Consider the following 17,860-nt stretch of genomic DNA (forward strand, 5'->3'; position numbering starts at 1 on the left):
GTCTTCAGAATCTACTCGCGAAACTGAGGATTCCAAATGACTGACTGCTCTGGGTCTTTTATGATGGTCTGCCTGACCATGGACTGGGGGCCGGCGTCAAAACTGCAGTCAGTAACCCTGGGTCAAGATTGCAATCGCTTGTGTGTGTGCTGTTTGTAAACCTACTGCTTAGCCTATCTCCAAAATGGCGACTGCCGGGTTGATGACGTGTTTGAAGACCTGCAGTGAAAACCCTCTGTTGAATATGGGGCCAGGAGCACACATCGGATGACCACTCGTTTTCGGGAATGCTACACAGATCCTGCAATCGTTCACCTGTACTTAAAGTGAGTTTCCTTTTGCAGCCGCGTCCTCAGGTGACAAGCTTTCTACATCTAACTATTTTTGAGTCTTAACAGCAGTTCATTCGTTGACATACTATTTCAAGCATCACATATATAAACATGGTTTCTGCACCGAGTAGGCGCACGCACATCAGTCACGTGTCATGTTTTTTTTTTTAGAAACATTTACAGATGGACAAACAGTATTCACAAATTATGTACAGACAGACAGACAATCACTGCACAGGGGACAGTTTTCTGAGAGAACAGAACACAGAAGAAGAAAACAAAGCAAAAATAAATAATACATATTTAATGCAGGGTTAAGAAACAAACAATAGAGGCGAGCTCCATTATATTATGAGTTTTTTGTGGAAGATAATGTTCTATTGAATTTCAGAATGTGAGAGTTTTTGGACATTGAAAAAACAGGTGAGTAATATTTTCAGGATGTAAATGACAGAATGTACAGTTTATCAATTTCCAAAAATCTTGATAGTTGTTGGGATAGCAAAGGAAATAATTTTAAAGTGAGTTTTGCATATTTTATTGTTGATTAAGAATTGAAAAGATGTCATCCAAGTTCTTTTCCAGTTAATATGAGAATTGAGAAGTCCAGTGATGTTTACAAAGAGCTTGGGTTTGTTTTGTGATCTGAATAACAGTTTTTTACCGAAGAAATCTATCCCATCAACAAAGATCATGTAGGTAAGCCCTTGGGTAATAGGTATACATTTTATTACAGATTGATAGTCTTTGAAGGCAATAGGGAATTGGTGTTTTTTCATGAACCGTTCATAACTTAAAAGTTGTCCAGAGTTATCAGAAGGTCTAAAACAAAAATTGTTTTTATCAAGAGTTAGTTGTTTAGAGTTGAGTTTATTTGTCATTGCACATGTTACAGAGCAACAAAATTACATTTCAGTTTCATAGCATCCAAGAAAACATGAAAAGACAATCATAACATGGGAGCACAGGAGCGGGAGAACTGCAGTTGTTCGCCACAGGGGCGGTGCCCCTTATTTAGATGAGAAATGGGATAAAAACGATGGGGAGGAAGAAGAGATTAAAAAAAGGCAAAAACCAAACAAGGCCCTTGTAGAGAGGGGCAGAGTTTGGGATCATGGAAAAAAAACTCTTCAGCAACATTGCAACAGAAACTAACAAACACAACATTCAATTTAATACAACAGCACATTAGCACAGGGGATGGGTCTTTAGGATGGGTAGTTCACAGGTCAGCCACAGTGTGGCGCTGCCCTTAGGGCACGTCTCCTACTGCCCAACCGCTGGGAGGGAGGAGGGTTGGAGCGAGAGGAGACGGTGACAAAGACAGGATATGTAGTGATGTAGGAGGAGTGAAAGTGTTCGTTGAGATAAGCCTGTTTACTCAGACTCTGCTGCTGACTCTCAGATACAGCTTTTCATTTATGGGGTTCCCAAATCAGCCAGTAGAGGGCAGTGTCGCTGTATACACACAAACAGGAGGTCAGTAGAAGAAGGAAAGCGGAAGTGTACAAGTTGTAAACCACAGATAAATAATTGAATGTTTTCAGTAGTATATCAGCCGAGAATCATAAAGTAGATCATATATGTAAGGACGAGGCTAAATTAAATACGTTCTTTAGGTTTTTCACGTCTTTGGGACTGAGACAGTTTGTGACAACATGCCGTACCTGAGCGGAGAGGAGACGGTGAAGGAGCTGAGGAGAGCTCTGTGTAACCCCAATGTTCACTCCGACCCGCTGCGACACCGCAACGCTGTGCTCAGGGTCATCAGGTGCGTGCGCGTGAACCGCAGATGGGCCACATTATCAACACTCAGCATTTATAATAACGACCAGTCTGAGCATTAATACAGAACAACGAAGGGGTTTTCTGTCTTTTTAGACTCATTTTGTCTGTCATTTCGTGTATTCATTCTGTTGCGTATTTTTTTTGTTTGTTGTGCAATGCGTAGTGACATATATTTTTATACTAGTATCCAGTTGTAATAAAAATAAACATAACAAAATAAAAATATCTTTTATGTTATATATTTGTCGTTATTTTATGTTTTTCTTGACCTTTTTGTACTATTTTGTAATTGTGCATGTTTTCTGGAGTCGTTTTGTGTTTTTGTAGTAATTTCTATTTCTGTTGTTTTATTTTTGTAATAGTTTTGTGTGTTTTTGGATCAATTTTTCTATTTTACGTGTGTTTTTGTAAGTATTTTTTTTGTCCCTTTGTGCGTTTACTTGGGGGCTGCTCCTCGGCTCTTCTAAAATCTGCTGGATGTGATTGGATTAGACAAATACTTTTTTGTGGTCCCACTTTTGTATAAGTTGCCAATCTTTGGTTTATAGCCCAAAACTATTGATTCAAATAAATTAAATATTTAGTAGTACTTTAGTTTAGTGCTTGTTATATTTCTTATTAGCATTGTTGTTGTTGTTAGGTTTTTTTTTTTTTGGTGTATTCATTGTCCTTTCATATTTGAAATGTTGTACATGATGTATTTTGTGTTTCCTCAGGGCGATGTCCCAAGGTGTGGACGTCTCTGCACTGTTCAGTGAAATGGTGAAAGCTTGTGCCACTGTCGACATCGTCCAGAAGAAGCTCATTTATATTTTCCTGTGTTCCTACGCTGCTGTCAACCCGGAGCTGTCCCTGCTGGTCATCAACACCCTGAGGAAGGACTGTCAGGATCCAAATCCCATGGTGCGCAGCCTGGCCCTGAGGAACATGACCAACCTTAGGTGAGCTGTGGTGCCGGTGTGTCCGTGCTGCAGGTTGTCCAGTCTGTGTTTGTTCTGACTGCGTGTCCGTGCTGCAGGTTGTCCAGTCTGTGTTTGTTCTGACTGCGTGTCTGTGCTGCAGGTTGTCCAGTCTGTGTTTGTTCTGACTGCGTGTCTGTGCTGCAGGTTGTCCAGTCTGTGTTTGTTCTGACTGCGTGTCTGTGCTGCAGGTTGTCCAGTCTGTGTTTGTTCTGACTGCGTGTCTGTGCTGCAGGTTGTCCAGTCTGTGTTTGTTCTGACTGCGTGTCCATGCTGCAGGTTGTCCAGTCTGTGTTTGTTCTGACTGCGTGTCCGTGCTGCAGGTTGTCCAGTTTGTGTTTGTTCTGACTGCGTGTCTGTGCTGCAGGTTGTCCAGTCTGTGTTTGTTCTGACTGCGTGTCTGTGCTCCAGGTTGTCCAGTCTGGTGGAGTACGTGGAGCAGCCTCTGATTGCTGGACTTCGAGACAGAGCGGCCTGCGTGCGGCGAGTAGCTGTCCTTGGCTGGGCCAAACTACACGATCTCCAGCCAGACTCTGAAATAGGTTTTTATATTTATGTGCTTGGAGGAGCTCCTGTATTAGAACAAGTTACTAATACATACTAAAACATACAAAATACGCAACAAAGCTTTATCATGAGCCACTCAGCTGAGCGAGACATTTAGGGCCTATGTTACGATGCTAGATTTCCTCTTATTGCGCTAACTTCCGGTTATAAATCAGTGTGTGCTGGACTACAAAGCTGGCTAATGTCTTACGGAGCAAAATAACCATGGTAACTTAGGCTGAACACCTAACCTGTTCGGGACCAGGTTTTGTTCTGGCTAAGATCTGAGCGAGTACTAAAGCTCCTGACCACGGATGAGGTAAAAGTGAAAGTAAAACTGATCAGAGTGTCTGTTTATTCTCCATTCATAATCTCACTAATTTAAGCATTAACACTCATCAATTCTTGCATTCATTACTTGCTGCTTTTACTACAGCAACAGTGTTGTTTTTTTTATCTGAATTATTGATTTTAATTCTTCATATTTTTAAAGAATTATTCCTCAATTGCGCTAGAGTTCTTCTGGGATTGTGATTGGTCTGTTGCTGTAATCTTCACCTCTGTCACAAGAGCGCACACGTAGCCAGGCTGAAATCAACTAATCTAGATTCGAAGGACAGCTTCTGTCTGACTGAGAATGTTTGGTTTGGTGAAGCCCGCAAACGGAGATAAATCCAAGATATAATTATCTAGATCGTAGTATAGGCCCTTAAAGCCTTTAAGACAGACATGGGCAACTGGTGGCCCCCAAAACAAACACAAAATGACTCCCAAGGTACAAAAAACGACAACAAATTGATTCAACATACGAAACAACAGAAATGTACAAAATCACAACAAAAATTCACACAAAACAACAACAAAAATAATGATTTTTCTCCTCCTCCTTCCGACAGACGCCGCTGTGGTAAACGAGCTGTACAGCCTTCTGAGGGACCCCGACCCCGTGGTGATGGTCAACTGTCTCCGAGCTCTGGAAGGAATCCTGAAGGAAGAAGGTGGAGTGGTTATTAACAAACCCATCACGCATCACCTCCTCAACAGGTTGGTTCTTATTTATATAAATATATAAATTATAATTGATCCTTCTATACATTTCTAATAATTGATTATTTAAATGGTAAATTCTGTAGAAGGAATGTTAATGGATATTTTTAAAACACAGTTTATTATATATATATATATATATATACAATAGAATAAATCAGCAGCTCAATCAGCTCAGCCCTTTTTTCCCTGTTTGTTCATTGTATTTTAATGTTCATTTTGAGTGTCCCTCAAAGTCAACGGCAACGCACTTAACGACTCCCAAAATACACAATTTGAGTATGAAAACATAGCAACTTACACACAAGATGACTTCAAACAATACCCAAAAATAACAGAAAATTTACAAAACAGCAACAAAAATACACAAAATGAGGACGGATATACCTGTACACAAAACGACAATACATCATGCAAAATAGCAACAAAAATACATCAGCCAGGTCAAGGCACACACAAAACAACGTCAACACACAAAATGAAAAATAAGATACAAAACAATAACCAGAATTCACAAAATGACTCCAAAAACACATAAAGCCATTGTTGTTTCCTATATGAATGCTCTGATTGGTCATTATTCTAATGCTAAGATGAATGTTGATCATGTGACCCTCAGATCAGATCTAATCACATCTTTTGTGGTAAACTGTCTCTAGGTTAAAGGAATGTGATATTTGGGGTCAGTGTGAGGTGCTGAAGTTCCTCCAGCGTTACCAGCCTCAGTCTGAAGACGAGCTGTTTGACATCTTGTCTCTGCTGGACGCCTCGCTGGTCTCCCCTCACCCTCCCGTGATGGCGGCCACCGTCGGCCTCTTCCTGAGCCTGTGCGGCAGTCTGCCCGCCGTGGGTCTGTCGGCGCTGCGGCGAGCACAGGGGCCTTTGCTCGCTGCCTGTGGGAGTGGCTCCAGAGAAATGAGGTTCACCGCCCTCTGCCACATACAGGTCAGCTACAGAAAATGATCAATAATCACATCGTTTTCCTTTCATTTTTACCTGTGCGTCATATTTCACTCCTCATTATTTTAAAGTTTTTACCTTAAAAAAAAAATAACACAACACTTTAGGGTTTTATTTATCTACAAATGTTTAAGAATGTGTATTGAATGCATGTAAAAAGAGTTAAGGCTGGGATACACTGTGCGACTCAAGTGCAGAGCCCAAATGTGCGCAGCTCACGATTCATATTCTCGCACTATACGGACTCTTCACACTGTACATTCATACACGACACGTCAGGATCTTGTTTCCGGAAATGCAACGTACAAATTTGAAGAAGAAGAAGTCTAAAGCGCCGCCATTAAAACAGACGCAGAAGAAGAACCCGGAAGTGGAGAGACACTTGCAAATCTCCGCAAAAAGAGCTTTAAAAAAGAAAAGACGGTGATGTGATGGACCAGGAGCTGGCTGGACAGACGTGGGCAGTGCAGTTCATCAATTTTACAGCAGTCCTATGGTGTTTGCGCATGTGCAGTGTGAGAGTTTAAGGTAAGACGGTCCGTGGCACTGCTTCAACTGTGAGATACCCTCACGAGGAGCGACTGGATTTCAAACATTTGATTTCCTTACGACCATACGATTGCTGATCGGGAGTTGGTCGTGAGGTGTTAATCGCTTCTCGTGACCCCATTTATACTGCACGACACACGATCTAGCAGAGACTCGCACGATCCCATAAATAGACGCACATGTCGAAAATCGGCTCAAATTGGACCAAAAATTATGCAGTCTCTGCCTTTAGTAATTTATGTGACATACTGTACGTTAATAGACCTTGCTTTTTTACATGATGATGTCAAAGGTCACTACCACCCGAATACAGCTTTGACAATGAGCAACACTAGAGAAATACAAACCATTGTTATTTTAGGTGCTCAAAGGTGCAGCAGTTAAAATAATTTTACTGGCAAGCAAAACAATGAACTTGTTGCATTGAGACCAAAAGTGCTGAATTGTTCCTTTCAAAGTAAAAACAGATGTTAGCTGCTACACATGAAACCAGCAACCTGATGGTTTTAACCAGCCTGTAACTACCAGAACCCCTTTGGGATCATCCACTCTTTTTACAAGTCTGGCCTAAAATCTTTGAAATGTTCTTATTAGAAGATTTATGCCTAACATAACACATTTTTTGCACCATATTCATTTAATTTCCTTTTAAAAATGGGACTACTTTACAGTTTAAGAGCCTGTGTTCCGTCATCTTGAAATCACATGGTTGATGATGTCACATGGCCCCACTGCCTGTAAACGTCCCATTGTTTTCCATTGGAGTGAAGCATTGAGCCTGATTTTTAGATCATTTAGCAGCTTTTTCAGTCAAAATGACATCTTAAGGTGCTTTTGGTTGCTCTAAATAATCAGGAAAAAGTTGATGTTACCCTCTTTTGTTTGCTGAAAGAGCATCAAAAACTGTTGTGACTCGAAAAAAAATCTGTGACCGCAGGGGGCAACAGTTCCAACTCTGAGGTTTGGGAGAAGGTAGCACTGGTGGCCATTAAATTAACATGGTGCATAATAATGCATTTTTTTAGGCATAGATCTTTTAATAAGTACATTTAAAAACATTTTAGGCCAAACTTGTAAAAACACTGGAAGATCCCTTTAAAGGATGGGGGGGAGGTGACGGATCCCGGAGGAATTCACGGTAACCAAACTGTGTTGAAGTTGGGTAGATATTTTACACATCCAAACATTCTGCTGAAAACGCTCAATAGCTTCCATATTTTTGACCAAATTTGTTCAATATTTTTTAAGTGTCTAATCCTGCTGCTGAAACAAACACAACAGAGCTTTAAAAATGTTCATACATAAAAATTGTGCATTTTTAGCTGAATACCACCCTAACTTTATCGTGTTGGAAAACAGAGCTAGTAAACTGTTCTTTAGTGTGAGTTCTCTATAAACAGACTGTCTGTAGCTGCTGACAGGTAAGGGTTGGAGACACAGCACAAATTATTATTTCATATTATTCAAATTATTATTTATACAGAGTTCTGTTAGCTCAGCTCAGCAGACTGCTAACTCATGCAGCTGCTTACCCTGAATCACCTCCCCTCAATGCCACATACACGTTACTCATGATGTTTGTTTCGGTGAGGGACGTATCCAGTACCGTGCACATCACATTTCTCCCGTTTCCATTTCCTGAGTTATTAAAACTCAATTACGTTCAGGGGCAAAATACAGAGCAGTTTGATCTCAAGTGGGACAGATTTTTAGCAGGAAAACAAGTAATTCCAACATTATTGTGCCCTAGTTTACGCTTCTACATGGACATAAAATACAAAATATGTAAGAAACCAATTATATCCAACCGATAAGTGATAGATATGAGTTCCAACAAGATTTTCACTTTAAATGTCCTAGATTTTGTCACCAATTTCTATTTAATTAAGGTAAATATTATGTCAGTTTGAAGAAAAATTAAAGGTTTTGTAAGAATTTTGAGGGGTTTTTTTTAAACAGTTTAACATTATAAATGACTGCAATCGTGCAATATAAGCCCTGGAAAAACTGAGTGCCCCTGTGAATATTGTTGAGTTTCATTTATACAATGATTAATGTTTTCTCTGTAATTTTTATCTTCTCCTGCGGACCGAATTGGATGCTTCAAATGGCTATATGTGGCCCCTGGACCATGAGTTTGACTCATGTGGTGTAAAAGTGCAGTTCGCAACTCTCAGATGACTCCCTTCCACTCCCTCCTCACTGCTCTCTTGCCCTGCCTCCAAACTTCCTAAAGTTCCTCCCTCAGAGGAGCTAACAAGCTAACGTTAGTCCGACAGCAACATCACAGTAATATAACATGCTCTGTTAAAAGCATATTACTGCAGCACTTCTCTCTTTCAATGTGCACACACCTCAGCAGCAGCAGCAGCAGCAACAACACAGTGTCACTTACAGCAGCTCACATGGAGGCTGCAGTGACAGCAGCACGCACACAAACAACACATGCACCACAGAGTTCTAGTGTAACAATTACAAATCAAACATAATGTAAATCAAGCAGCAATAATTACCTTTCAAGCAGAAAAGTCACTTAATTCCATCTTCCACTCCTCCAGACCATACACTGTAAAAAAGACGGCGCTCCAGCATCGGAAAAGGGGCGGGGACTATGAGCAACACCTGTCAGACAGTCCATCAAACACAATCCGAGCTCTGATTGGGTCTTTTTGCTCAGTTGAGGTGTATTCTGGCAATCTGCCAAAGGCTGCAGGAGCAACAGGATTTAATGACTCCGTTTTTTTTCATACAAGCTGCTAGTTTCATGTGCAAGCAAATATGGCAGTTGCAGACTGCACCTTTAAGGTATTTTAAGGTATAAAAAAGCTTCACAGTCACAATGGAAACACAACACTGTGGAATGGTTGTGACCTTTCACGACTAAATCCTGTGCATGTTCAGTCATTATGTTGGATTGGTCTATTACCAGTTGTGTAAGATGTTGGGAGTTCGCCGCCTCTTGAAACCACAATGCGCTGCCAGTGCTTCACTTAGGTGATTGTTTTTGTTTGTGTACATCAGCCCACGCAGCAGACAGCATGTTACCTGAGGCCCTCATCTGCATGTGCGCGATCAAATGTTTACTGTAAACACTGCCATTGTTCACTCTTCCTGTGGACAGATGCACATTAAACCCCACTGATAAACACTGTGAATTTTACTGACAATCCTTTGTCTCATCTGTTTGTCAGACAAAATCTTTGTAACCTTAGAACGAGACTGTATTAGTTTCTTAACACAAATAGAGGGGCCTCCCATTTTTCATTTGACTCATCTTTCCCTGTTTAGATGACTTCCCAAAATCTTACCAAACATGCTAAACATGGTTAATAAAGTCAACTACTGTTGTTCATTTTATATTTATATGATTAGTTACTCTGAAATCACGGAGAGATTACATCTAAGAGCGATGTTTGATACACCGTTTAATGGGAAATGTCCCATTGAAATGTGTGATATGGTCCCAAAACATTATTTGTGAAACCTTTAATTACTTCCAACTGCAGAATCATCTTCATGTATTGAGTGCAACCCTGCACAGCCGAGTTATCTTAGGTAACTGTGATGTGTGACCAGATAAACTGATCTACATTTCAGCTGATACTGTAATACTGTATTTGACAGATTGTGTTCTCATCCAGCACTGTGACGCTTTTCTAAGAAGTAATGATTGAAAACTGCTGTTATTAAACTTGAACTTGTCATCAATGTTTTGCAGCTGCTGCTTCGTTCCCTCCCTGGCCTGCTGGGGGCGCACTACAAACGTTTCTTCTGTGGTTATGCAGAGCCAGCATTCATCAAGCAAAGGAAGATGAAGGTAACGGCTTCAGTGCTGTGTTAGGATGTGTTTCTGCTTCCTTTCTGGTTTTGTCCTCCACTGTGTGTACCTTCCATTCCTGTCCACAGGAGGGCGCTGTCACTGCAGTAACAGTGTAATCCCCATTGCTCAACATTTAATGGATTACAGCTACTGTTACACTGTTACAACAGTGTTACAAAATAACAAATACGCCCCAACCAAAGTTATTGCTTGGCTTAGAACAGAGATTGGTAACATTTATCACAGCTAGGCCACAAAAATGTGATTGTATCTGATCAGAGGGTCACATGATCAACATTCATGTCAGCATTTAGAATAACATAACAGCATTAATACATACATCTTGTGTATGTTTGTATATTATTCTCTCACTTTGGTATATTTTCCTGTTATTTTTGTGTATTTTTTATTGTTTTGCATATTTTTCTCTCATTTTATGTATGTGTGTTGTTGTTTTGTGTTTGAGTCTTTTGTGTATGTTTATTGGCTTGTGTGTTTTTATTGTCATTTAGTATATTTTTCTCTCATTTTTGTGTATTTTTATTGTAGTTTTGTAAATATATTTTTAAGTAGTTATTTTTGTGATCTTGTGTGTTTATTGGGTAATTTGGTGTATATTTGTACATTTTTGTTTTCCTTTCATGATTGTAGTCCTTTTGTGTAATTTTATGCTTTTTAGTCATTTTGTGTATTTTCTTGCTATTTTTGTTATAATTTTGTTTGTTTTTCTGGCATTTTGTGTGGTTTTGTTGTTATTTGGGTTTTTGTATTTCATTTAGTGCATTTTTATATGTTTTCTTTCTGTTTTTGTGTTTTGTTGTGTATATATTTGTTGTTTTGTGTGTTTTTGTTATAGTTTTGTATATTATTCAGTTATTGATTTGTAGTCTTGTGTTTATTTGATGCCATTTTGTGTATTTTTTGTTTTTCTTTTATTATTATTGTAAATGGTAAATGGACTTGATTTATATAGCGCTTTATCCCCACACTGAAGCAGTCTCAAAGCGCTTTACACATCAGCTCATTCACCCAATCACTCTCACATTCACACACCAATGGGACAGGACTGCCATGCAAGGCGCTAGTCGACCACTGGGAGCAACTTAGGGTTCAGTGTCTTGCCCAAGGACACTTCGACACATAGTCAGGTACTGGGATCGAACCCCCAACCTCTCGATCAGAGGACGATCCACTACCACCTGAGCCACGGTCGCCCGTGGCTCAGGTGGTCGCCCGTGGCTCAGGTGGTAGTGGATCGTGTACTTGTGTCTATTTTTGCTGAATTGCAGAGGAAACTGCAAAAAGTGTGCTTCAGAATACATAAATCACCTGAAAGTTTCTTAAAGTATATTTCTTTCACTCATGTTTGGTCATTTAGATTTTTCATTCTTTAATTTTTACAGTTACTGTTTTAACAATAGGCTGATTATTACCAACATCAGATGTGAGCCCCTTTATTATCAGATACCATAAACCGGTAATTGTTGGCCAATCAGAATGCTTGTTATTTCTCTCTCAATGTACGCAGTACAACGTTGTCTTGTTTGTGATCACATCCCGTTTGTCTGTTGTTCTGTACACACAGTTCTGCTGCATTTGCAGGTGCTGGTGGAGCTGGTGAACGATGACAATGTAGCAATGTTATTGGATGAAATGAAAGGTTACTGCACTGATGTCAATCCTGACACTGCCCAGGCTGCAATTTCAGCTATAGGTGAACACACACACACACACACACACACACACACACACACAGAGAGAGAGAGAGACATGTTTGTTGACTTTGGGAGGAACCCGAAGGAAAAAGGAGAAGCTGAATAACCTGCACAGCCCACGGTTTCACCAAACCTAGTGTTTCACAATGAGGACGTGATAAATCACTATTCTGTTAAATGTCATTCCTGGTATGATATGAACCTATAACTTACACCTTACTGGAATTCCTGTTTTTTGTCACAGAGGAGGAAAAGTATTCTGATAAAACAGTATAACCTCAGAGCTCAGGGTGACTCACGCTGCTATCAAAGGAGCCAATATTATCTTTTCAATCACTGTAATACAAAGGTCAGTGTTGCCCTCACCTGTTGATTAGTAACTTGAAGCCTGGAGAAAGAATGAGCACCCCCCCCCCCCCTTCCCCTCCTCGAACCAAGTATGTTTTAACACTTTGATGTCAGGGTTGTTAAAACAAATCATGAACATTGTTCTCCCACTGTCCTTTCCGTACAGGTCACATAGGTCGTAGCTATAGCGACAGAAGTCTGGAGATTCTCGTTGGATTACTTGGACTCAAACAGGATCACATCACTTCTGGTAAAACTCCAATCTAAAGGCTGAGCTTGCTGCACAGCATGGCTGCTCACTGAAGCAGCTGTTAACACATCACAGCAGCTGTGGCTTTGGGAAACTGTTTGAGCAGAAATGAGATATCAACCTTAGTGAAGCTCTAGTAGTACTCACGTTAGCTTTGAGTTACTAGTGCAAGAGTACACTTTACTAGTGAGGCAAAAAGTATCACAAGTGGTACTACCTGTAGTAAGATTCGTATGCTAATACGGATAGATAGATATGAGGAAAGGCTCATTTAGGCTTGCCATTGGCTTCGGAAATATCACACTTCATTTGCATTAGCTCTAGGCAAGGCAAGGCAAATTTATTTGTATAGTACATTTCATACACAAAGCAACTCAATGTGCTTTACATGATCAAAAAACAGAAAACATTCAACAGCTTAAAATCTATAAGAACATGATTTAAAATCATCAACAAACACATTACACGAACAACATGACCAAAAATCTCCCTCTCAATCATACGCAGTATCAGTGACGTGCAGTCAGGGTAGGCAAGGTAGGCAGTGCCTACCTAAGGGTGAATTGATATTTTTATTATTTGTTTTAATTATAATGTAATTATAAATTATTTATTTTTTCATTTCCGATAGCCTACAGTACCTTTAAGTTTGAATGTGTCAGCAGTTTGTGCTTTTCATAGCCCAAATGACTAAACATCGCTATTTCCTGGGGTGGCAGAGATGATGCAGGGTCTCACTCCGCTGTAAGGCAGGAGGAGGCCACACCCCCTCCCAAAACCACATTGCTGCTCTGCCTCTGTTTCCATAGCGTGTTTTTATGTGTTTGCGCATGCGCAGTCAGTTCACCAAGATGAAAACCATTTACGTAAAAAGGCAGCTCTCTACGTTACTTTTGGATGTAACTGTGATATGCTAAATGATATACGTACCTTCAGAGTGCATTAGTGAATTGATAGAGCGTGGCTGCTGCTGCAACGTTCTCTAGCTAGAAGCGGGATAATACTACAGACAAGATGACAGCGCTAGAGACGATAAAGAAACTTTCTTTTGAGGAAAAATGACAGCTTTTAAAAGATGGGAGACCAACACCTGAGCTACCAGACCTTCAGCAAAGGTAAGGTCAGAAAATTCTTTGAATTTTCCACAGTGAATGGTACAAAAGGTAGGATTGGCTTTGTGGATGTCTCACTGAGGCTGTTCCGAGTTGTTTTTGTAGTCATTTTCTCCGTGTTTCTGTGTTTCCAACACAAACAACGGATGTGCTGCGGTGTCATGATGTATATTTTGTTGGGAGAGTATGTAGGCATTATCGAATAATTGTTTATGTTTCAATAATGCTGTTTTACGGTCTTGATTTTGTTAGATGGCTAAATGCTTGTTCATGTGGATCATGTTGAGTTTTTTTTTATATTACTAGTACAGTGCCTGTCGGAAGTATGCATTCATGTGGGAGCATAAGTACAGTTGTCAATTATGGCCAAATGAGAATATGTTTGATGGTTGGATGTACAAAGAGGTGTACATACTCTGTTGTGTTATAAAAGGGTATATTTGCGGGTGCAAAATGTGGGTGCAATTTTCCTGGTTTAATTCTATGGGAGATGTGCATGATAAATGTGTTTGCTGTTTTTTTTTTTAACTCACTTTTATATTTTTTGTTTGTATTTTTCTGTAATGTATGTTTTTGGAGTCATAATGTGTATTTTTGTATCTTTTTGTGCATTTTTTGTATAATTATTGTTTTTTGTTGCCATTGTAGTGTGATTCTGGAATCATTTTGTATATTTTTGTATCTTTTTTGGTGTAGTTCTGTGCATTTCTATTGTTATTTTGTGTATTTTTGTATAAATATTTAGTTTTGTGTTAGTTTGTGCGTGCGCACGCTAACCCAAGCCCTAACTCTAACCGATCTAACCCTAACCCTACCCCCTGCCTTCTTGGATTTAATTGCCCAGATGAATGAGCTGGTTCTGGCTGGCACAAGACTGACACCCCACTCTTTACCCCACCACGGACCCATCTTATCTCCCCTAAAGAACCAATCAACACCACCTATCCCTCCTCGACGATACCAGGCCCAGGATCAGTCTTCTCCTCAGGCCAGCTGTGTTCAACAGCTGGCCTGAGGAGGTCAGGTCTGATGTGTGCTGGGTCCAGACTGCAATGCCTCTATTTTTAGGAACAATCAGAAAAAGTCAGAGCCTCATGGAATTAATGCAGCTTCTTTAATTCCTGTGGTGACAGGTAACACAGGTAAAATTGTTAAATTAAAGAAAAACAAGAAGCTTAATAGAGATAAAAATTTGACTCCTATAACCTATCATCCAAAAAGTCCACCAGTGTCCCCAGTAAAGTCTTTAGAATGATCTCTTCTTAACGTTAGATCTCTTGTTAACAAGTCACTACTAATTAATGATATTATTTTGACACATCACTTAGACTTTTTATTTCTTAATGAAACGTGGTTGAATGATGGTATCAGTAATACTTTTCTCAATGAAAGTGCACCACAAGACTTTATTTATTTCAATAAGTGTCGTACTTGCAGGAAAGGTGGTGGAGTTGCTGCCATCTATTAAATCAATATTTCAGTGCAAAGAAATAACATTTAGTGATTTTATCTCATTTGAATATATGTCGTTCTTACTGGAGGGTGATTCAAGAGTTCTGTTTTTAATCGTTTATAGACCTCCAAAATATTCTGGAGATTTCATGGATGAGTTTTTCTGAACTGCTGTCAGTTGTATGCACTGAATACAACTTTTTAATAATAACAGGTGACTTAAATATTCATGTAGACAATAACATGGACAATACTGCCAAAGAACTGTATGCTTTAATGGACACTTTTGGTCTTATACAACATGTGACTGGTCCGACACACACTCAAGGTCACACTTTGGATCTGATTATCTCTAAAGGTGTTGATATCTCTGCTGTTGATGTAAGAGACTTAGCTCTATCTGATCATTTCTGTGTCTTTTTGACTTAGAGACTGTAACATCTGTTCCCCCTACTTCTGTGTGTTTAAAGAAAAGGTACATAAATGACAACACGTGCTCAGTTTATGGAAGCCATAGCAATGCCACCAACATTGAGTGCTGAGAGAGTTGATAATCTTTTGGATGAGTTTAATACAAAAGTCTGTAATGTCATAGCTGTGGTGGCTCCAATCAAAACTAAGAGAACACCAAACACACTGAAAACACCTTGGAGGAGGACTGAGATAATGCAGAATTTGAAATCTGACTGTAGAAGAGCTGAGCGTAAATGGAGATCAACAAAACTCCAAATTAATCTAGAACTGTACTAAATAAGTCTGCGAAAATTCAGTGATGGCTTGTTCAAAGCAAGGCAGCAATACTTTTCTGAAATTATTGCCAAAAATGTCAATAACTCTCGCACGTTGTTTTCTGTAATTGAAAAGCTCACAACCCCCCCCCCTTGATCAGATAGCCCCTGAATTACTGTCAGCTTTAAAATGCAATGAATTTGCTGTATATTTCAATGAAAAAATACAATCAATAAGGTCAACATCAGAACAAACCAGCAAAATAACAAAAATCTTGAACAGCTTCAACCACTGAGGGATGAGTCAACTACAATGTTAGTTGCACCATACCAAAATCCCTGAAAGTAGCTGCTGTGAAACCTCTGTTAAAAAAGAGAACACTGGATGCCTCTATACTGGCTAACTATAGACCAATCAGCAACCTTCCATTCATGGCCAAGATCATTGAGAAGGTGGTCTTCAACCAACTGAGTCAATTCTTATCATTCAACAAAATATTTGATAAATTTTAGTCAGATTTTTGTTCTCATCACAGCACCAAAACTGCTCTGATCAAAGTGATCAATGACATAAGGTTGAACACTGATTCAGGAAAAGTATTTGTTCTCATTCTATTGGATCTAAGTGCATTTGGCAGTGTAAATAATACAATTTTGTTGCACATATTGCAAACATGGGTTGGACTAAATGGAAAAGTAATGCAATGGTTTAAGTCATACTTGGAGGAGCGAAGTTATTTTGTAAGCGTTGGAAACTTTGAATCTGACAGATTACCAATGTCCTGTGGGGTTCCTCAGGGATCTGTTCTTGGACCCCTTCTGTTTAGCCTTTATATGCTTCCTTTAGGACAAATTTTCAGGTTGATTATTAGAACTACGCAGATGACACAACTATATCTATCACTGAACCCAGATGACTCCCATTGAGGTGTTGTGTGACTGCTTAGAAAAAGTAAACTGCTTGATGAGTGAAAACTAACTTCAACTAAACCATGACAAGATGGAGGTCTTTGGTAACAAAGAAAAGAGGACTGCTGTCAGCAATTATCTTGAGTCTCAGTCTTTAAAAGATAAACACCAAGTCAAAAACCATGGTGTTCTGATTGACTCAGATCTTACATTCACCAGTCAGATGAAATCTATCACAAAAACAGCTTCTACCACCGAAAGAACATCTCCAGAGTGAAAGGTTTAATGGCTCAGAAAGATCAGGAGAAACTGTTCCATGCTTTTATCTCCAGCAGACTGGATTATTGTAATGGTCTTCTGACAGGAATCCCCCAAAAGAGCATCTACTACAGCTACAGCTGGTTCAGAATGCTGCAGCTCAGGTCTTAACCAGAACAAAGAGGTCAGAACACATTACTCCAGTTTTAAAATATTTACACTGGCTCCCAGTCAGCCTCAGAAAAGACTTTAAAGTTCTGCTGCTGGTGTAGAAATCTGTGAATGGGTTTGGTCCGGAATACATCAGTGACATGTTAGTCAGGTATGAACCCAGCAGGTCTCTCAGATCTATGGACACAGGTCAGATAGTGGAGCCCAGAGCTCACAGTAAACATGGTGATGCTGCTTTTAGTTGTTATGCTGCAAAGAAGTGGAACAAACTGCCAGCAGAGCCAAGTCAGCATCCAATGTGAACATTTTTAAATCAAAGTTAAAGGCACTTTTTTTTTCTACTGCGTATGATTGAGAGAGAGATTTTTGGTCATGTTGATGTAATTTGTTTGTTTATGATTTTAATTGATTTTACTGATGATTTTAAATGTTCTTATTGATTTTAAGCTGTTGAATGTTTTATCATGTAAAGCACAGTGAGTTGCCTTGTGTATGAAATGCGCTATACAAATACATTTTCCTTGCCTTGCCTAGCTCTGATAGCTTTGTTAGTACAGGCTCATAGAGTGTTTTGAAACAGCGGCGCAGTCGTATCATTGTCATATCGACAGTGTCCATTTTTTTTTTTTTTTTTTTTTTTTTATTGAAGAAAAATAGAACATTTTACATACAATTTTTTTTTTTTTTTTTTTTATACAAAATTCTTTTTTTTTTTTTTTTAAACGACATACAAGGACAAGACATACATATACAAACTCGAACCCCCACATCCTTACCCTAACATTGTATCGACAGTGTCCATTAACTTCAATATTTACTTGAATTCCTCGCACTGTAGTCTCCAGTTCAGTAATCTTTTGGAGAAGACTGCTGTATTCTGTTGTGGAAAGAACCAATCTTCTGCTAGTTAGCTTGC

The 17,860-nt window shown here is 39.4% G+C and overlaps 1 protein-coding gene across 1 annotated transcript in view; it reads left to right on the top strand.

Annotated features, from left to right (window-relative positions):
• Window positions 1-1,816: 1,816 nt before the first annotated feature.
• The window catches only part of ap4b1 (adaptor related protein complex 4 subunit beta 1), a 35,862-nt gene continuing 19,818 nt past the window's right edge, over window positions 1,817-17,860 (top strand). Inside the window, exons 1-8 of the mRNA XM_028453819.1 lie at window positions 1,817-2,103; window positions 2,837-3,061; window positions 3,491-3,621; window positions 4,522-4,669; window positions 5,332-5,617; window positions 9,900-9,998; window positions 11,604-11,715; window positions 12,231-12,314. Of these exons, the coding sequence (XP_028309620.1) occupies window positions 1,991-2,103; window positions 2,837-3,061; window positions 3,491-3,621; window positions 4,522-4,669; window positions 5,332-5,617; window positions 9,900-9,998; window positions 11,604-11,715; window positions 12,231-12,314 (1,198 nt within the window). The 5' untranslated portion in view covers window positions 1,817-1,990. The remainder of the gene's footprint in view (window positions 2,104-2,836; window positions 3,062-3,490; window positions 3,622-4,521; window positions 4,670-5,331; window positions 5,618-9,899; window positions 9,999-11,603; window positions 11,716-12,230; window positions 12,315-17,860) is intronic.

Source organism: Gouania willdenowi, chromosome 7 (assembly GCF_900634775.1).
Source record: "Gouania willdenowi chromosome 7, fGouWil2.1, whole genome shotgun sequence".
Classification (NCBI taxonomy): domain Eukaryota; kingdom Metazoa; phylum Chordata; class Actinopteri; order Blenniiformes; family Gobiesocidae; genus Gouania; species Gouania willdenowi.